This window comes from Liolophura sinensis, chromosome 3, assembly GCF_032854445.1.
Source record: "Liolophura sinensis isolate JHLJ2023 chromosome 3, CUHK_Ljap_v2, whole genome shotgun sequence".
Taxonomy (NCBI): domain Eukaryota; kingdom Metazoa; phylum Mollusca; class Polyplacophora; order Chitonida; family Chitonidae; genus Liolophura; species Liolophura sinensis.
In genome coordinates this window covers 5,801,326-5,822,630 of record NC_088297.1, presented here as the reverse complement: position 1 = coordinate 5,822,630, position 21,305 = coordinate 5,801,326, and the positions used below count along the sequence as shown (strand labels likewise).

Here is a 21,305-nt window from a genome sequence, read left to right as displayed (position 1 = left end):
CTTTGCGCTACGGTAGTGATGGACTTCATGCAATATTTTCAATGGGCGATCAAAAAAAATAGCAGTTTACAGCTTATCTGAAAGATATTTTGCAGAAAACCTGTTGTTTAACATTTCTGTTTAGTCGTATGATATTCAAGATGTATTTATCTCTGAAAATTACAGGCGGTAGCTCCCGAAGTACACAAGCTGTGCATCGTGCAAAATCCAGTCACGTGATTTAAATACCCGCGGTTTGGTATCACGTGGTGTAAATCCGCGGGAAATAGGGCTTTGTTGCTGGTGTTGTGTGGAGAAACGTGGAAGCAGTGTTAAACAACTTTCTGCCGATTTACCCATCAAAATGAATGAAGAAGTAGATCAGAGATTGAGGGACATTCAGCGAGATTACCTGGACTTCTTGGATGACGATGTAAGATGTTTTACGGTGTACTTTTGAGTCGTTTATTCACGCAATCACGATTTCAGCTCTGCATACACTCATTATGTTATGAATTTCACGAATCTCAAATCTTGATAACGTCTCCAGCTGAAATCGTGGTTTTTCAGCTGAGTTAGAGTCTAATGTTGAGATCCATTTTACAGAAGGGTTTTTTTTTTTGTGGAAAGATGACATACCTCGTATACAAAGTACAATACATGGCCTTACTTTCTGGTATGGCCACCTGTTTAAGAAAGGATTTATCTATGCTTTAGCATAACTAACGTACGTACCATCGTCACAAATTCTAGCCGGCTCAAAGCTAGCCCTGGATGACAACGCCAAGCTCTTCTATATGTGAACTGACATTCGCGTAGTTATGGCATGGTCCCCTTAACCCTGGTGGGAAGAATTGTAAAATTTTGGAAGACAGTTGATTACTAACCAACACACAGAGTCAGTATGGGTCAGTCGTTTGGTATCCAACTGCCTGGCAGTGCATGCATGCCATGTAGATGGCAGCCATTTCGTAAATGACAAGTGAGCAGAGATGCTGGACTTTAATAAATATGGACCCATATTTACCTTTGGAATGATCGACACCTCAGGGTTTTAACAGTCAGGTGCTCTAGGACCTTAAGCATTGTAAAGTAGTGAGTAGATTGGTGTGGTAGGTTAATAATCAACTGTTTTCCAAAATTTTACAATTCTTCCCACCGGGGAGAAGGCAAGAGTGTACAAATATCAAAAAGAGCATGGCGTAGTCATTCATAGTGTAAAGTAGGGAGTCCGTCCCTACACCTTTAAATTGAGGCCCTATGTAGCTACAGCTGTGTACCACATGAAGCAGAAACACTGGATATTCGGTCTGCAGTCATATTATCCCCTCATCGCTGCTGTAACTCTCTAGGAACAAAATATTTCCCACTCACTCACGGGAAAGAAAACACAGGCCCTCATGTCACTTACACAAATCAACTTCCATTCACGGTACAGGATCCACCAGTGACAAAAGTGTCAAAGGTCTTCTATCACACTGAATTTGGTGATTCGTTAGTCCAAGATTGCTCTGACATTAGGTTAGGCAGAAGCCAAGTATGGCCCAAACCTACATCAGAGCGCGCTTCATTTAAAAACCTGATGCATTTGCTGCAGCGTTTGAGACAAAAATTACCCATGAAATACATCTCCACGTCCTGGAGTTTGCAGGCACTTGTGATTCTTATATTCTTATGCGTAGATTTATTGCAAGCACAACATGTACCTGTTATTTCCTAAGCTGCGTGGGTCCGAGATTCCTTGCTGATGCTCAAAGCGAATGGCTGCACTCAAAATATTTGACAAGGGCAGGTAACTGCATCAGGCTTTTAAGGGGAGTGCACTCTGACGTTGGTCTTCAGTAGTGGCTGTCTATATGGTCAAAGTACGGAGCCGATCTCAGCAAGTCACACAGACTGTGCAAGTGAAAAGTTCATGCTCATGTTCAACAGCAAATAAACAGATTTATAAAGTACTGTGCACAGATCATAGAAGTGGCTCTGTTGGTTGCTGGCTCTGCACAGAAATGGTTCTGAGAAGTGAAGATTGAATGGATTTAGGTTAGTTCGAGGTTGCTGAGAGGATAGGTTTGGCAAACATTTTGTTTGGCCGAGTATGGGCCCAAACCAGTGTCAGCACAATCCATTTCAATACCCTAATGTACTTAACTGCCCTTGTCAAATATGTCAAAGGTGTACAAACCTAATGTTTGGACAATCTCTGTCAAGATTTACATACAGGTGAGCATTGCTGATGAATTTCTCTTTTGTTGTTGCCGTTACAGGAAGACCAGGGTATTTACCAGCAGAAAGTGCGGGATATGATCAGCAACAATGAAATTCGTCTTGTTGTCAATATCAACGACTTGAGGAAGAAAACCCCCAAGAGAACTCAAAGGTGAAATATTTGCTGTTTGACAAGTCTGAACTATCAAAGAGGACTGGTAAAGTAGAACTGAAGTAAAAAAAATTGATGGATTCAAATTTTTATATTCACCAATACTGGCACTGTATTTACCCAGTAATTCACTCAAAGTGTGTACTCCTGGGCAAATAAAGCTCATAAAATGTGTCGAAACCTAAATTTTTTTCGAGTAAATTCTTTAAAAAAAAAACCCTTAAAACTCTGAGAATTGTGTAAAATAAGTGACTTAAATGAATTAAATGACTTAAGTTACTTGAATGAATTAAATGAACTGCCCTTAAGCTTACATGGATGATGTGTGTTTTGCAAAAGTGGGTTTTCATTATATGTTTACATTTCATTTCAGTTTGTTAAATGAAGGTTTTGAAGAAATGGTTGCGTTCCAGCGTGCACTGAAGGAGTTTGTCGCCTCTGCGGATCCAGTGTACAGCAAACAGCACGAGGAATTCTTCGTTGGGTTTGAGGGAAGGTCAGTGTTTGAAAAGCTGAAATATCTAGGTATCCTAGACCATCTTAAAAAGTTATCTGTCTTCTTTAAAAAAAAAATTCAAAGAATTACAGTAATTTATCGTGAATGACGTGAGACTTCCTTATCCTATCTACATGGGATTATCTGGAATAGGGATTAAAAGCTCACTTTTCTTAACCAAACTGCCAAGGTTAGAGATAAAAGATCATTTTGATACTAAATGAGTTTGACTGATTCAACTGTTTTATGGTGAAGAACCGGCAAGGTAATGGGGTGTTGGGGGGGATTGTCTTGTGTGTCGTTTTGGCTTTTAATGTTTCACAACTTTCTAACATTTGAAGTCTAAAATTTGTAATCACAGTTTTGGATCCAAGCATGTGACACCGAGGAGCCTGACCTCGACTTACCTTGGCAACCTGGTGTGTGTGGAAGGAATTGTCACCAAATGTGAGTTGGTTGTCATGGAAACTTAATACTGGAATTGTGGAGTCCTAATAAAACATGAACTGTCACAACTCCAACGCCATTAGTCGTAATCATGGATTGCCCGGATCCTATCCATCATGTAACCATAGAAACTGAGAAATGTGATTCAGTTCTGGCCTTCAGACAGCGGATATGTAGATTTTCTCTCTCTTGGGTGTTCTTGGGTGGGCCTTAAAACCTGTGGATGGTTGTGGGCGTCCAGAGCCCGGTTTCCTCCTACCATAATGCTGGTGGCTATTGCTTAAGTGAGGCATTAAAACACCAATCATGTAAATAGTTAAATCATGGGGCCTTTGTGATACTAGGCTGTTAATGACACTCAAGCAGTTGTTTGCACGTACGTTCTGATGTTCATTGAAGACGACTTATTTCCAGCCTATGTGGATGCATATCTGTATTTTACATGTGGGAAAGTTCATCAGTGACTTCCGAGTGTAGGTGGTTCTATCCTGCACACTACAGTCTCTTTAACTGCCATAGCACAAGTCAAACAATGTAAGAATAGCAAACAACAGTCAAGCAGATAAAGAATTGATGTTTTTGTCAGGTTCTTTGGTACGTCCGAAAATAGTTCGCAGCGTTCATTACTGCCCGGCCACGAAGAAAACGACAGAGCGACGGTACACGGATATGACATCCCTGGACCCATTCCCGTCCACGGCAGCGTATCCAACTAAGGTAAGGCAAGCAATGTGTCAGCTTTACAGTTCTGCTAATTAAAGAAAAAACTGTGCTATTTGTTCATATCTAAAAGTGCCTCTGAAGATATTTAAAGCGATGCCTGCAGTGAAGATATTACCACAGTTTTCTTAGCTCAGCAACCTGCGGATGGTTGCGGTTTGCAGGGTTTCCTCCCACCATAATGCTGGCTGCCGTCATGTATTAAAGTGAAATATTCTTGAGTAATACACCAATCAGGTAAATAAAGTTACAATAGTTGGTAGTGATGCAGCAGTTTTGTTTTTTTTATTTACATTCCTGCCCTTAATGGTGATAAAATTGGTTACAGGATGAAGATGGAAATCTGCTGGAGACAGAATTTGGGTTGTCAGTGTACAAAGATCATCAGACATTCACCATTCAGGTAAGGAGAGAGTGGGGTTAGGGTCACCTTGGGGAATGGCATATCGGGATAGGTAACCATTAACAGTTAGTTAATGCTTAAAGCGGAACTGCAAAGATTTGTTATCTGAAACTGAGAATTATCAAAGTAGATACAAGTTGATGGTATGACCTTTTCTAATAAATTTTTAGCTGACCTGTACAAAGAAGTAAAAGCAGAGCTTACGTCGTGCCGTGAGCGTCCGCATCCAATAACAGGGAAAGCAATGTTAAAACAAAATGTTAGGGGCTGTGTTGTAGGTATTGAGCTCAGGGTTTTCATACATGTAAAGCAGAATAAAACAAGGGGGGATATTTAGGGATCCCGTTCTCCCTAGCAAGGGAGTTAGCAAGGAAACTTTTACACCGTTCAACATAGGAGTGCCAAATTTTGCACACAAATTCTGGCGGTGAATATCTCGGGACAAATTCTCCATTTTTTTGCTATGTCACGTGGTTCGGCCGCCATATTGGATTTTGTGTAAAATCTTTAAAAATCTTCTTCTCCAGAACCACTGAACCGATCGTTTTCAAATTTGACATGCAGCTAGTAGGTCACGAGTTCTTTAAAGTTTGCAAAAATGGTTCACTTCTGGTCAAAACTCTGGAAGCTCGCCATTGGTCGAATTTGTGACGTCACAAAAAGTTCTCAAAGTTCAAATGTCCTCAACATATTCTGATGTATCTTGAGGTGCTGATTCCGAATCTGTTTGTATTTTTTGCATATCTGTGTAACTTTTTGAGATATGAGCAAAAAACTAAAAAAATTACGTAATTTCAATGGCCTTTTAATCGAGAACTATGGCAGCTAGAAATGTGCAACCTGCATGAAAATGTAGTTCAAGACACGCTCTTTCGATCATTCGTCAACGGATTTGGGCTCCGATTAATAGTTTTCTCGCTAGAAGCGTTTAAATCACAACACCGTTTTTGTTTAGAAAAAGATGGGAATCCTATTGCTTTAACATGGAGATAGATGGGGACTGGACTGGGTTTGTAGTAAATGACCTGATGCTTTCGCCTACACTGTCCGTGATCTCCCGAAACGGTTGTAGGATGACATTGATTCCAGTTTACATCTAACTCCAGTACTCTATTAGATGGCGAAGAGATCTAACTACAACAGCAAACGACGTGGACCTGTAAAAGTTAGCTTTGTTTTGCGCAGACCTCGTCCTCTTTACTATACGTTAAAGAGGCCAGGGTGATTGACAGATATGGACATGTGCCCTGGTCCAAGTGCTGACTTTCTAACGATGGCCGAGCTATCAGTGGAGCAGTGAGTCTGTGCATGGCAGGTCGTGGATTGAGATGTGAATGTACAAACTTGCTGTTACACTGGTCATGTTTTTGCCTTATTTCTTACAAATAGCTGGCTAAGTCTGACAAGGAACGACCGTTTTTCACAGGGCATAGCGCAGCATGATTAAGGTCGCCGATCTATTTGAGGGAATGCAAATGACCGGCCGACTGCCTCAATGACAAACGGTATAAGGTCGCATGGAAACTTTAAAAGCCGTGTATGTGGAACATGTGTCCTTCGAACAGAGAACATGACGGGGAAATCGTCATCAATCCGATCCGGGATCCCGGCCTAGGATCTGCTATTCGCAGATCCATTCTAGTTATTATTATTATTTTTTTTTTTTTTTTTTTCACCGACTTTGTTAGCAGCAGAACTCAAACACCGTTCAACATAGAGGTCTCAAATTTTGTACACATAATCTGGCGGAGATTTTCCAGGCATATATTTTTCATTTTTTTCTTATGTCACGTGGTTCGGCCGCCATATTGGATTTTGTGTAAAATCTTTAAAAATCTTCTTCTCAAGAACCACAGAACCAATCGTTTTTAAATTTGACATGCAGCTAGTAGGTCAAGAGTTCTTTAAAGTTTGCGAAAATGGTTCACTTCCGTTCAAAATTCTGGAAGTTCGCCATTGGTCGAATTTGTGACGTCACAAAAAGTTCTCAAAGTTCAAATGTTCTGAACGAATTCTGATGCATCTTGAGCTGCTGATTCCGAATCTGCTTGTATTTTTTGCATATCTGTAACTTTTTGAGATATAAGCAAAAAACTCAAAAAAGTGACGTAACTTCAATGACCTGTAACTCGAGAACTATGACAGCTAGAAATGTGCAACCTGCACGAAATTGTAGCCCAAGACATGCTCTTTCGAGCATTCGTCAACGGATTTGAGCTCCGATCAATAGTTTTTTCGCTACAAGCGTTTAAATCACAACACCGTTTTTTGTTTAGAAAAAGATCGGAATCCTATTGCTTTAACATGGAGTTAGATGGGGACTGGACTGGGTTTGTAGTATTTGACCTGATGCTTTCGGCTACACTGTCCGTGATCTCCCGAAACGGTTATAGGATGACATTGATTCCAGTTCCCATCTAACTCCAGTACTCTATTAGATGGCGAAGAGATCTAACTGCAACAGCAAACGACGTGGACCTTTAAAAGTTAGCTTTGTTTTGCGCAGACCTCGTCCTCTTTACTATACGTTAAACAGGCCAGGGTGATTGACAGATATGGACATGTGCCCTGGTCCTAGTGCTGACTTTCTAACGGTGGCCGAGCTATCAGTGGAGCAGTGAGTCTGTGCATGGCATGTCGTGGATTGAGATGTGAATGTACAAACAGGCTGTTATACTGGTCGTGTTTTTGCCTTATTTCTTACAAATAGCGGGCTAAGTGTGCCAAGGAACGACCGTTTTTCACTGGGCATAGCGTAGCATCATTACGGTCGCTGATCTATTCGAGGGAATGGAAATGACCGGCCGACTGCCCCAGTGACAAATGGTGTAAGGTCGCATGGAAACTTTAAAAGCCGTGTATGTGGAACATGTGTCCTTCGAACACAGAACATGAAGGGGAAAACGTCATCGATCCGATCCGGGATCCCGGCCTAGGATCTGCTATTCGCAGATCCATTCTAGTTCATTGTTGATTTCGTGTGTGCATATTAAGTACCATAAATTACTGAATTCCTGACTTAGTATGTTGTGTATTAGAATCCACAATAAACAAAATGTTGAGGGTGGTAACTCAGAAAGTACAGATCGTATTGAAGTTTTACATGCATGTAAAGCACAATTACCCAAGAGGGCTGTTTCATCGTTGATGCACTGTGTGCTTATTAATTACTATAAATCACGAAATTCACGATTTCAGCACTTTTGCAAGCGAGCTGTATGGTAGACTTACTAACATTACAAAGTCAGTACATGTAGGTTTTATTTACATAGCTCATGATTGACCAGAAATTATCTTAATTAGCTTACAAACAACATTCTTGGAAGTTGTGTTATCCAATTAGCCCCACCGGCCCGGATAGCACAGTTTGGTAGAGCGCCCGCTTCGGGACCGGTAGATCCAGGATCAATCCTTGATCGAGTCACACCTAAGACTTTAAAAGAGGAAGTTGTAACTTCCTCGCTTGGCGTTCAGCAAGAAGGGGATAGTGCAACGACTGGTTGACCCGTATCAGTATAATGGCTCGGGCGGGGCGGCTTGCTTGCCCTCGGTAAGTCGTCTCAGTGAGGCAGCACTAAATAAAAGAGCGGTGGAAATCCGTCCTGCAACAAGGAGGCACATTACACGTACATGCACCCTAATGATTCCTTCGTCGTCATATGACTGAAAAATTGTTGAGAACGACGTTAAACCCCAAGCACTCACTCACTCACTCAGTTCGATCATCTATTTTGCGTTTTCCAGGAAATGCCTGAGAAGGCTCCGGCAGGCCAGCTTCCGAGGTCTGTGGATATTATAGCGGATGGTGACTTAGTAGATTCATGCAAGGTAGGATGTCGTTGATTTATTTCATTAGGGACTAGTATTGTTCATGCACTTCAGAATTGTTCACCTATTTCACGGCAGTCCAGTTCATTAACCAAGGAGACCAGAGTAAATCACTTTCTTTCTCCGACTCCCGCTACCCTGTCTCACCTGGTGGTTGGGACAGTCACTGGGGCAGCAGTGATATTGGCCTTTTGCCACTGTATAACTGTTTTTATCTATTGTTTTGTTTTTGTTTATGAAGAACTTAGAGAAGAACAGTTTTGTACAAAATGGCTGAGTTACCTTGTACAAATAAATGTATTATTATTATTATATCTATTTGATTTGATTGGTGTTTTATGCTGTACTTGAGAATAATTCACTTGTACAACGGCGACCAGTATTATGGTGGGTGGCAACCGGGCATAGTGTTGGAGGGGGAAACCCACGGACATCTACAGGTTGCTGGAAGACCTTCCCACGTACGGCTGGAGAGGAAGCCAGCATGAGCTGGACTTCAACTCACAGCAATCTCATTGGTGAGAGACTGCTGGGTCATCACACTGCGCTAGCGCGCTAACCAACTGAGCCAAGGAGGCCCCCTATTATTAAGTGTCAAATACTATATACTGTATTTTTGGCAAAGTATAGCATTTTTCAAATGAATAATTTGATTGATTCATTCAATTTATAGTATCAGTTAAGAGTTTTGTGTAAAATTTGATTAATTTCTTCAAAAGACTGAAATGTTTGCTTTAAAATGTCATTTTAAAGTGCATTTTTTGATACCAAGCCTTTGGTGAAACACAGCACTACATGAAATATTTCATTGACTAAACGAATGTAAATTATTTGGTTAATATGAAAGACAAATACCAACCTTTCTGAAAAATGTATAGTACTGGTTTTGAACTGTGTTTTATGCCGCATTATGCAAGGTAATTATGCGATCCAGTTTGCATTTCAAGTCCAAGCTCTTTTTGTCGTCCAAGGTAAAAACAGCTCTCCTGTATCGCGGGACCTGTTTGAAATGTTATGCAAATCTTATGTAGACATTAAAGTAGCGATCACTTGTCTCGCCGTGTTCCAGAGGCATAGATCACACTTCTTACCTATGAAAACTTCTCTAGTTCACAAACATTCAGCTCCTTAATTGTCTCAATCACAAGTCAACTCTAAATGACTTTCTGCGAAACATATTTGACAGGTCCCACGATACAGCAGGACTTTTATTTAACTTTAGCGATAAAAGAGTTTCAACTACTCTATTGATTTCTAATGTTAACAATGTATAATGTCAGCTAAAATGTTTGGTTGTGTGGAATGTGTACTTGTATTGATCAGCTTTATTGGGGGACAGGATTGTTGTTTGGTATGATGTTTTTCCTGCATACATTTCACTTTGTAGATATAAATCTTCTTAACACTTCAAAAGCAATTCAAGTTGAGATTTTGTTACAAATATAGATAAAATGATGAAATTCCTGATTTTGATTCGTCTAGCCAGGTGACCGAGTTCAGGTGATTGGAAATTTCCGCTGTCTTCCTGGTAAAAGGAATGGATTCACCACTGGCACATTCAGGTATAGCACGAATCCTTAGTATTTGTGAAAATGTGTTTTTTTCTTTTTCTGTCCAGTTTTAAGTACAATACCATATATATCTATCAAAACATACTCAACAAAACTTCTGCAGTTTTTTTTGGCAATATGATGTTCAGCTGAATGGAGAACTCTTCTATTGCTTTTCTGAACACGTGTCTGTCATAGGCACTCTGTAATCAGCGTCAGGTTTTGCTTCGTCTGATTTTAGAACAATCCTGATCGCTAACAACATACAGCTGCTGAGTAAAGAAGTGGCACCCATGTTTTCTGCTGAAGATGTTGCCAAAATTAAAAAGTTCAGCCGACAGAAAAATGTGGTAAGGCTTTATTGTGGACTTTCTGTAAGTGCTTCAGATTCCTGTGTAATGATTAGATTTCAGATTACTTATTTATTTATATATTTGATTGCTGTTTTATGCCGTACTCAAGATTATTTCACTTATAAGATGGCCAGCGGTACTATACTGAAAGGAAAGTGAAAATAGCCCAGGGGAAACCCACCATCATCTGCGGGTTGCTGGAAGAACTTTCCATGTGTGGCCGGAGAGGAAGCCAACATGAGCTGGATCTCACAGCGATGGCTTAGTCTTACTAAGACTCCAGGGACATTGTGCCACACTAGCGTGCAGATTTTGAAGTGAGTCAATTTTTGCCAGGACTGGACATTTAGCTTAGATATTTAAACGTAAGTGATGAAAATAATTTAAGCATCACACCAATTATAACTTTTCACAAATGTGTGATTTACGGGATTTGATTGAAGTATTCGGCACCACTTGCTATGTCAGTCAGATAGGCCAGTATACAATCTTCATCTTTTCTTAAGGACGTATTTGATGCGTTGGCAAAGTCAATGGCTCCATCAATCCACGGTCATCAGTACATCAAGAAGGCAGTTCTGTGCATGTTGCTGGGTGGCAATGAAAAGGTTCTGGACAACGGCACGCGCATCAGAGGGTAACTCCTTAATAATGGCTTTTTTGAGTAGTATGAGTGTTACTGACGCCATATTTTTCTGTATCCTCTCCCTGAGTGAGCATGTAATTTTCCCTTTAAAAGACCCACTGAAATGCTGAAGGTTCATTCATCGGTGAAAATCCGTTTTAGAAGTCGAAGAAAGGGAGATAACTTATTTAACAGACACGGCATCGGCTGCAGTATACAGGAATATACCCATCTCACATGACTACTGCGTCTAATGAAAACTGGAGTGTTTTGTCTGATGCTGGATAAATTTTTTACTCTTTTTGTATTGGTAAGCCCAGTCATACTTATTTTCCTGGTTGTGGAAATAGAATAAATGCTTAACTGACTGACTGGTCAGTTAGTTTGCCATGTGATGACCAACAACTTGTTATCTAAATATTGTTAGGAGCTAGACATATACATACCAGTCTGTGTGACAATGGTTGTATTTGTTTACCTGTTTACTCATCTTTTTTTTGTGCTTTCAGAGACATTAATCTGTTACTGATTGGGGATCCATCTGTGGCTAAATCACAAATGTTGAGGTGAGTTCTGAAAGAATGTGATAAGAATTATTTTTGAGATGAAATACTTCAGTGCATCTGCACCAAAGGCACCAAACAACCAATGTATTCCAATGTCTGTTTTATCTCTTATCACAGATAACCTGGACGAGTAAACAAAAAAAAAGTTCAAATGTATGTCTTAAAATGTTGCCTCATATAATGGGACCACTTTGGTGGCCTAACGATTAGAGTGTTTTCCTCGAAGTTAGGAGACTCTGGATTAAAGCCGAGTCTTGTCATACCATAAACTGAAAAAATGGTACTCGTTGCTGCCTCGCTTGGCGCTTAGCACTGAGAGGGTTAGAGCAAGGAAACAGGACTGCTTGGCTCGGTGTCCGTATGAAGTGACTGGGTCCGTTGTCATGTCCGGTGTCTTCGGCACAATGCTTCAGTGGCAGCAGCACTTTGGCGGCATGGACTCGCCCTGCTACAAGAAGACCCAATATCTGTACCCACAACTATTGACCCCTGGTTGTCACACGACAGTAAAATTGTTAAGTATGACGTAAAAACCCAGGCATTCATTCCTTCATATTAATATAATGGATGTAAATTTTATGCTAAAATGTGTACATTGTTTTGATTGAATGTGTAATATGATGTCTGTTCATTGTGTATTGTATTGGTTATCTCCCCTTGACAGGTATGTCCTACACACGGCCCCACGAGCGATCCCGACAACAGGTCGAGGCTCATCAGGGGTGGGCCTGACTGCTGCCGTGACAACAGATCAGGAGACAGGTGAGTTTGTATTTTAACCTTCACGAAGATGGGTAAATGATTTTTGTGTCTTATGAATGCATCGTGGCCATCTTGATCTGCGCTTGTGTTTAGGTAGTCAGTTGCATAATAGTGTGAGAAAGATATCTCAAAAAACTAATCAAGTGAGATATTTTCATAATGTGATGAATTCTTTAAGAACCTTGTTTTTTAATTTTTTATTTTTTTATGTAACAAAAGTGTTACATTATAAGCAGGTCTGAACTATCCAGTATTTGTGGGGTTTTTTTTAGTGCGGGCATACAATTCTTGTTACCCACTTAACACAACCTGCAATTCATTTAAAAAGTGTATTAATTAGGTGACTGGAGTTCCCCTAAACCACCAACCATACAACCTTCAACCTTACAACCATACAACCACCAACCATACACCATACCAGTCTCCCACCCGCTTGGCTTAAAAATGGAGAAAGTAAACTATGCTTAATACATACACCCTTCAGACCAGCATGGGAAAATTGTTCTAGGCTTGAAACAGTAACCAGTTACCTGTCCTCGTTAGCGAAGCAGGAAAATTAATGCAATTTACAGTTTTTAACATTTTTTTCTGACATACTGGAGATAGTAAAAGAAAGAAAAAGTGAAAGCTGGACACCCTGCTCAAACAGTTCTGGCCAATCCACTGCCTGGGATGTGAGTGAGATTTCACTCGTCATTTAAACATTTCCAGGTGAGAGAAGACTGGAAGCAGGTGCTATGGTTTTAGCGGATCGCGGGGTTGTCTGTATTGACGAGTTTGACAAGATGTCCGACATTGACAGGACAGCCATTCACGAAGTCATGGAACAGGGCCGTGTTACCATAGCGAAGGCCGGAATTCACGCCAAATTGAATGCGAGATGCAGTGTGCTGGCAGCAGCCAATCCAGTCTATGGTCGGGTGAGAGGCTGTTTTGATTGGTCAAGGGATGGCATGTTGTGAAAATGTCCACTCTTATTAAAAGGCACAGTATTAATTTGTTGAGGTGTGAAGTTCATTAATTTTACTAGTTTTTCTATATGCTTTGTGTTTTTAGTCTCTATAAGTAGGCTTGACTTCTGGACGACTTAGCTTTGTTAACAGTATTTGTGTTCAGATGTGATTTATACATTAATCAATAGAGAAATACAGGAGAAAACAGAGTTGAAAGTGTCATCGTTACAAAATATCATTCTTTTATTTTCCTGCAGTATGACCAATTCAAGACACCAATGGAGAACATTGGACTCCAGGATTCGCTTCTGTCTCGTTTTGATTTGCTCTTCATCGTGCTGGACAAGGTACGAGGCTTGAAACTTGGGAATACTAAGGCCACACCAATTAATGTGTTTGTTTTGCAGGCATAATGTACCTTAGTTTTCATTGTCTGTAGAGGATATAGAAGTAAAACGGAAAAATCTTCTAATTTGTGAGAGATATGGACTGCCTCAGCAAAAGCTCCGTTAAGACTTTATTTACGAAAAGTTGTGAAAAACAGGAAAATCAGAAAAAACATTAGGATTTGTTGTATTTTAAATTCAATTTTGGATGTTTTAGTGTCAGCTCACACAATAAAATTGGTGTCTCCTAAACCAGGAAAATTCTTGTCATTCCTATGATCCAGACATGAAGGAAAACTTTGATACTTGGCCAAGAAATTTGAAACATGTATTATGCTAATTATCAGAATGTATAAATCCTTAATTTCATTGAATTAAAATCTGAGGCTGCTCATTTGTGTTGATTGCCTCGATTTTACTAAGTATTTGCCACCAGTTGCCATAGTGCACAAAACACCAATTGCCACCAGTGCATAAAACACCATTTGATGCTGTGCACAAAACACAAATTGCCACCAGTGCATAAAACACCATTTGATGCTGTGCATTAAACACCATCTACCACATTGTACAATGCCACCTTATTTAGTCTGATGAGAGGCAGTGTTTGTGTTTCAGATGGACCCAGAGCTTGACCGTAACATCTCTGATCACGTCCTCCGCATGCACAGATACCGGGCATCAGGGGAACAAGACGGTGATGGTAAGAGAAGAATTGTGGGGTTTCATTGACGTAGTTTTGGAGTAGTTTTTAACCAATCAGAGAGAGAGAGAGGAGAATTGTGGGGGTTTTTAACCAATCAGAGAGAGAGAGAGAATTGTGGGGGTTTTTAACCAATCAGAGAGAGAGAGAGGACGCATCATCTTGACTCGCAGCATTTTTTTTTTTTGTGATCTTCAGGAGAGTGACGTATATAAGAATTATTTGATCGGAGGTTTACGCCGTACTTCAGAATATTTTGCTTGTGACGGCTAAATGACCTGTAAGAAACACATGATCAGACATGATTTTTTTCCGCTTTTTCTTTGTTCAGTTTCGATTAATTTACCTGTTTTCCGCAGATTTTTCTAGCTTCCGGGGCCTACGCGGCCCCTGGACCCCGGACTTTTTGGGCTATGATAGTAAATTTCAGCTATTTTCTTGGTTCACCACAATCATGTCTGCATGATGAATATCAGCCTATTAGAAATTGGACATGTATCTTTATGGATTCAAGATGAATAGGTGAAGAATGCTACTCCTTAGTCAGGAGACCTTGGATCAAACCCGGGGTGCGTTATACCAAAGACGCTCAACTGTGCGAGGCTAGAGCTTGGAAACGGGACCCAGTTGTTAAGAAGTGTGTTAAAAGCTATGTCAGGCTTAAATCTTATTACCAGTCATGACCTAATATAAACCTAATGGGAATTCAATCCAGACTAAAGTTAATATCTGTCTTAACTACAAGGGCATTTTTGAACAACTGGGCCTAGGACTGGTTAGCCTGGTGTCAGTATAATGTTACCAGGTGGGGTGTCATGTCTGGTGTCTTGAGCATGATGCTTCAATGGCAGTGGCATGGACTGCCACAAGAAGACACAGTATACATACACACACCGCAATGACTACTCTTCATGTGTTTTGATTGGTCATGAAGTGATCTGTTGTGTTCTGATTGGTCATAAACTAATCTGTTGTGTGTTTTCATTGGTTAATAGCCTTACCATTTGGTAGCAGTGTGGATTTGCTGGCAACTAAAGATCCAAATGCTTCACAAGAAGAGGAGGAAGACACGCCCATATACGAGAAATACGACCATCTTCTCCATGGGGGGTCAAGGACTAAGAAGTAAGTTGTCATTTAACAGGGTTCAGCTGGATAAACTTGCCGACTGTGAAGGATTATAAGGCTTTTCCGATTATGGGTACAAATGTAATGGGTATAGCCGCAATGTCTTGACTATTGGGGTTCAAAAACTGTCAAAAGATTGAATTTTATTTTAAATCAGTATGAAATTTTCTGTCAGTATGTGAGAACACCTGTACGGTCACTACCATAAAAGAATTGGAAAGTTGGCCTTCCTAGATTTAGTGGTTAACCTCAGAATGTTACGAAATGCTTTAAATACTGCTTCTCCCGAATCTCATAATTTTTCTGAATTTTGCTATTTTCAGAGATAAAATTGTCAGCCGGAAATTTATGAGGAAATATGTTCACGTGGCACGAGCCCTCAGACCTGCACTAACACGCGAGGCTGCAGACTGTATCTCAGAGGAGTATGCTAAACTGCGTAACCAAGACAACCTTCAACAAGACAATATAGCCAGAGTAAGGCAGTTCGGGGAGATTTGACTAAAACTTAATATGTTTTTCTCGAACTTTAAATGCACATGTCCATAAATATTTTTCTGCTCTCTGGGGAATATAATATTTGTTTATTTATTTATTTATTTGATTGGTGTTTTACGCCGTACTCAAGATTATTTCACTTATACGATAACGGCCAGCATAATGGTGGGAGGAAACCAGGCAGAGCCCAGGGGAAACCCATGACCATCCGCAGGTTGTTGAAAGACCTTCCCACTTACGGCCGGAGAGGAAGACGGCACGAGCTGGACTTGAACTCACAGTGACTGTATAATATTTGTGATCATGATTTACCAAGAACTATCTGTGATAGGACTCCCAAATTTGGTACACACTTTCATCCCATTTCAGACATACCTGAGGATGATACACTTAAATACTGAATATGAAGGCATTAGTTGACAGATTTTGGACTTGACCATTCTCTGTTCTTAGCACAATAAAGGCATAATGTGTTTTGTAAACACTGCAGATGTCCTGTTTTAATGTGGCACAAAACATAACATAGTTATATAAAGAAGGAAATTTTCTTACAAAAACTTGGAAAAGAATCATCAGGTATTTTGGGTATCATTTTGTCGACAGTTTTCACACGCAAGAATGGGTTCAAACAGGATTTAGGTGCAGGAAAAATTCTCATTCTCTCGTCTTTTAACAGACTCAGCCTTTCACTGCCCGTACTCTGGAGACGATGATTCGTCTGGCTACAGCCGTTGCAAAATGCAGACTTAGCAAAACTGTGGATTTGGAAGATGCACAGTCTGCCTTGGAACTGATCCAGTTTGCCTACTTCAAAAAGGTAAGTAATTTGTTTGATCATGTAGGAAGATCAAATCTGTTGCCTTCAGTTGGACTCTCTTCACTTAAAAGGAAAAGACGACATATGAGTGAGTGAGTGCTTGGGGTTTAACGTCGTACTCAACAATTGATGACATATGATATAACATGACCTAAAATGTCGCCCACAAAATTTGCATTTTTACAGGCAAGTAAATGTCACAGAATATTATTTTTGGTGCTGAAAATTTCCATTTTCCAGTAGAATATCATGTCATGTTCCAAACAAACGTCTAAACACGTTAATGAAATGAACAGAACTCTCAGAACCGGGAAAAATGGGCGAGTTAGTCATGGACGAAGTCATGGTCATTTAGGGTATTTAGGAAGACGGTTGAAAACATATCTAGACAGTCACAGGACTGAACTTTGTAACTCTTATCAACTTTATATAAGGAATTCGTATGAGGAAATGGAATGCGCCATTCTAGAGCAACCGTAAACATCATGTCACGCCACCAGTACCCGCTTACTTACTTAACTGGGATTCACACAAATAAAAACTTACACTCTTTAAACTTCTTTTGACTGTTTTTGTTTTTTGTTTAACCCCTTGGAGTTTAATTCTGTGATGATAAATATACATTGAAAGAACCACAAAACAAAAACCAGACATTTGAAGTTTTGAACTGTTTACTGGCGGCCCAAAATTCTAGTAATCACAGCAAATTAGTGATTTAAACGATTTTTCAGAATTCTGCATGTTTGTCTGATGTCGAGACACCAGTTCCATAGTTTTGAGTTCAAGTCCAGCTCATACTGGTTTCCTCTCTGGATGTACATGGGAAGGTCTGCCTGTAATCTACGAATGGTCCTCAAGACATGAGCGCAATTTTCTTGAGTACAGCTTAAAACTCCAAACAAATACATAAACCGGATGTCAATAAAATTGCCTCATCTTTATCTTAACCTTCTCTCTCCCCAGGTTTTGGCACATGAGAAGAGGCGCAAAAAGAAGGCCCCGGGCACAGATGATGAAAGCAGCGAGGATGAGGGTCAAGAGGATGGGGAGGGACCAACGCACAAAAAGAAACGGTGAGCTAGTTAAAAATGTGGTGAAAACTGCAGCAGTGTGTTATGAAAAATTTTCTCATGAAATACGCACTCATTACTACATTTTTTGGTCAATAGGTTAACATGCAAATGGGTCCATAGTGTTTCTGTATTGTGAACAAAATCATCAATTTGCAACCAAGATGCAAAACCGTGAAAATGAAAGTTATTTGTTTGCTCAGGGTCCATTTATATTTCTGCATTTTGAACGCTTTCATTTTGCAACCAAAGTGGAAAACTGTTAAACGTGAAGTTTCTTTAACATTGACTGGGATGAAGGATTAAGTGTAGTGAAGTTTATGAACTGACCGCAAGTTATTCTCCCTTGCAGCAGGAGATCAAGAGAAGGTCGCCCCCGACGACGACCTCGGCAGGAAGGTGAGGAAGGTTATGACCCGTATGATTTCCAACACGATGAAGACACAGCCAGTGAAGATGGTGAGTATGGGAATATGTGAACACAATGAGCCATGTCCGGTTCAGAGGACTGGGATTTCTCATGTTTGAGACAAACCCATTTGGCTTACAGATGCATAATTGGTGCCTCTGAAATGATGAGTGCTGGACACTGATTGGATAATACTGCCACACATCAGGTTCTTGATACGCTATAAACTTCTGAACTGCTATTTTTTGCTTCATTAAAATATATCACAGTTTTGTCAGTTACGGGTAGAACTGAAAACTGTTTCCCCAGGGATGAATAAAGATGAACTTTTTGGCATCGTTGAATATTCATGAATGACAAATGTACAGTGAAGTAAAGCACCATTCTCTTTACATTTTCTTTGTCAGAGGAAAATCCTTCCTTGAAAGAAAGGCGCGCGAAGAGTAAAGAAAGGAGAGCGTCCACAGCAGCATCAAGTGAGGATGAAACCATGGAAACGGACGATCAGCCAACCTCCCCAGTCAAGGGGTCAAAGGTTACTGTGGATGCAGTCAGGTTAGTTCTGTTACTGGGAAGACACTGGATATAGTTCATGTAATGCAAAGGCCCACTGAATTTAATTCAGAATGATAGGACTAGCATGTGAACACAAGCCTGTTCAATAACCTGCAGATCTCTAAAGCATTGTTTCGGCTCACATGTTTAATATGCCGGATGACATCGCATGGTTTATTGCTGATGGCCCCGAACTCTCAAATGCCATCTTAAAATCCAGTGGGTTGGGCTTGCATAATCTAAAAATGAAAAGTCAACTAAAGCTGTTTTCCAGAAAAATATGAAAATTAGTATAGTATGGTCAGCTGCATTAAGTGTTTAGCAGAGACATACTTGTATACATGACATTGCACTTACGCTTCTCCATATATACAGAGGAAGGTTCTTTCAGATGTTTTTATGAAAACAGTTTTTAGCATGTAAAGTGTTAATTTTGAATAATTTTTTCTTTTCCATAAAAGATGTGCTAATGAAATTATTACTTTCATTTTGTTTTAATAGAATGAAGACATTCCGCGCATCCATGTTTAACCTGTTCAAGTCGGAGCATGCCCAGTCAGTGTCGTTAGAAAAGGTGAAAGGTCAGGTAGCTAAGGAGGCATCCCTGGATATGAATGATGACGAAATTTATGCTGCCTTGGATACCATGATGGAAGCCAATCAAATCATGGTATCTGACAACATTGTATTCCTCATCTGATTTCATTGAGTCATGTCTGGACTTCATTTTTAGAAAAACGGACGCACCCATGAGTTGCAGTAACATTTGACTTAATCATGTGAAAAGCTCTCAGCATGAGAGGATGTAAGCTCATTTATCTGGTAAAAAATACTGTTGAACTAAAGCAAAGTGATGTTAAGTTATTACAGTTTGCTGAACAACTGATTTTAACTGCATCGCTTTTGTCAAGGGAGGTAACTCTGTCTTGTGTAATCAAGATTGTGAACTTTGGAAGAACATTCGCTGCTGCACCACTCAGTGTGTGTAATCATATATGTTGTAAGTGAGAAAAAATACCAAGCTGAAAAAAACTTAACTTACTTATACATTGTTATACTTTCTATGCAAAATAAATGTGTGTAAATAGCTGTTACTTATACAATTTTTATCAAAAGTTAATGTTTGCAAGAAGTGAAATATTTGTAAATTTGCTTTTAGACTAGGCTGATCTGGAGAAAAATTTAAATCTGTAGTACTAGGAACAGTTAAGTAAGCTTTTAGGTTCATCAGTTAACCCTGAAATCCTGTTACTTGTACAGTTAATCACACAAATTTAAGCGCAGAACAAACTCCTATCGACTTTTGTGTACATTCTGACGGTTTTGCAGGTTTGAATTGGGCTTGACTTCAATAATCATACGCTTTTGAAATTTTTTTTTGTTTTTCAAATATGATTCTCTCCATAAAAATCCTCTGTAGGTTGCCCCATATTCATGAATATTATATAGGAACATTACATAACTCTTGTCGTCCTATCAAATTTCTTTATAATCTTGTACAATCGGAAGGATTCCAGAACAGTCCTGGCAGATGTATCGATTACACAGTGTGGAACTTCATTGTATTGTTACAGTTTCTGGGCCACTTTCTCAAAACTTTCTTTCTCAGGTTCACCCCCACCCCCCATCCCCAGACCGTTTTCAGTAAGAGATCTCTGGGTTAAGGTGAGGTGATATACAAGAAAAATGTTACAAAAAGGCTGATAGATGGAGTTTGGTGAAAAGGAGTCCTGTTGATGATTTGTGGCTTTCTACACTCGTATCCATTTCTCATAAATGATTTGATTGGTTCTACTAGGTTTCCTCTACTTAACAGCGATTTGTTTTATGGACTTGTACTAGAGATTTATGGCAAAAAAATCTATTTTCATTGATAATTTCAACTGTTTCGTTTATATTTACCAAGAACAGTTTAAATTATTGCCTTTCAGCAAATACCAGATTCGTAGCTGCATTATTTTTGGCCAAAAATGTGAAGTATAGGGCGGATTGGCATAGCTCTATGATACAGTTTGGCTTGGTTCTCCATTAGCTAGTGATTTGCAGCAAGCTTGGTTGGATTCCCTAACTCAGATTTGTTGTACTGGTTTGGTATTCCCCAGTAAAGTTTCCTCCGCCTAGCAGCGACTTTGTTACAGGCAGGGGGTCAAGTTTCCTTCACCCAGGAGTGACTTTGTTACAGACAGGGTCAAGTTTCCTTCATCCAGGAGTGAATTTGTTACAGGCAATATCAAGTTTCCTTCACCCAGGAGTGACTTTGTTACAGGCAATATCAAGTTTCCTTCACCCAGGAGTGACTTTGTTACAGATAAAGTCAAGTTTCCTCCATCCAGGAGTGACTTTGTTACATACAGGGTCAAGTTCCCTTCTCCTAGGATTACTTTGATACAGACTGGGCCAAGTTTCTCCACGTCGGAGTGACCATTGGATACAAGGTCAAGTTTCCTTCACCCTGCAGTGACTTTGTTACAGACAGGGTCAAGTTTCCTCTACTGATTTCTCATATGAGGGATTCTTAATGGTAAACAACCAATCACGTTCTCTCTAAATCCACTTTGATCTGCTACAGGGTCAAGTCATGGAATTCCTCCGATTCCAATTTCGTTTTCAGTGGTGCTCATGAAATATTCTCGGAAATGGAGACCTGTGAAAAAGAATGTGAATGTGAAGAAGTAATGCA

At 39.9% G+C, this 21,305-nt stretch overlaps 1 protein-coding gene across 1 annotated transcript; it reads left to right on the top strand.

Moving 5' to 3' along the window:
- Positions 1–271: 271 nt before the first annotated feature.
- LOC135463586 (zygotic DNA replication licensing factor mcm3-like) lies at positions 272–20,224 on the top strand. Its single transcript, XM_064740900.1, has 22 exons — positions 272–412; positions 2,244–2,356; positions 2,730–2,852; positions 3,214–3,299; positions 3,886–4,016; positions 4,348–4,422; positions 8,167–8,250; positions 9,733–9,812; positions 10,042–10,150; positions 10,660–10,790; positions 11,288–11,344; positions 12,009–12,106; positions 12,818–13,026; positions 13,317–13,406; positions 14,064–14,148; positions 15,144–15,273; positions 15,600–15,753; positions 16,451–16,591; positions 17,555–17,664; positions 18,014–18,120; positions 18,478–18,625; positions 19,127–20,224. Exons 1-22 carry the CDS (start codon positions 344–346, stop codon positions 19,323–19,325), a joined length of 2,529 nt encoding a protein of 842 aa, XP_064596970.1. The 5' UTR covers positions 272–343; the 3' UTR covers positions 19,326–20,224.
- The last annotated feature ends 1,081 nt before the right edge of the window (positions 20,225–21,305 follow it).

Bases quoted from the DNA above. Each gene is read 5' to 3' on its own strand.
- LOC135463586 (XM_064740900.1), top strand. From the start codon at position 344: ATGAATGAAGAAGTAGATCAGAGATTGAGGGACATTCAGCGAGATTAC. The intron at 413-2,243 runs GTAAGATGTTTT...TTGCCGTTACAG, and splicing joins TGGACTTCTTGGATGACGAT to GAAGACCAGGGTATTTACCA. The intron at 13,407-14,063 runs GTACGAGGCTTG...TTTGTGTTTCAG, and splicing joins TCTTCATCGTGCTGGACAAG to ATGGACCCAGAGCTTGACCG.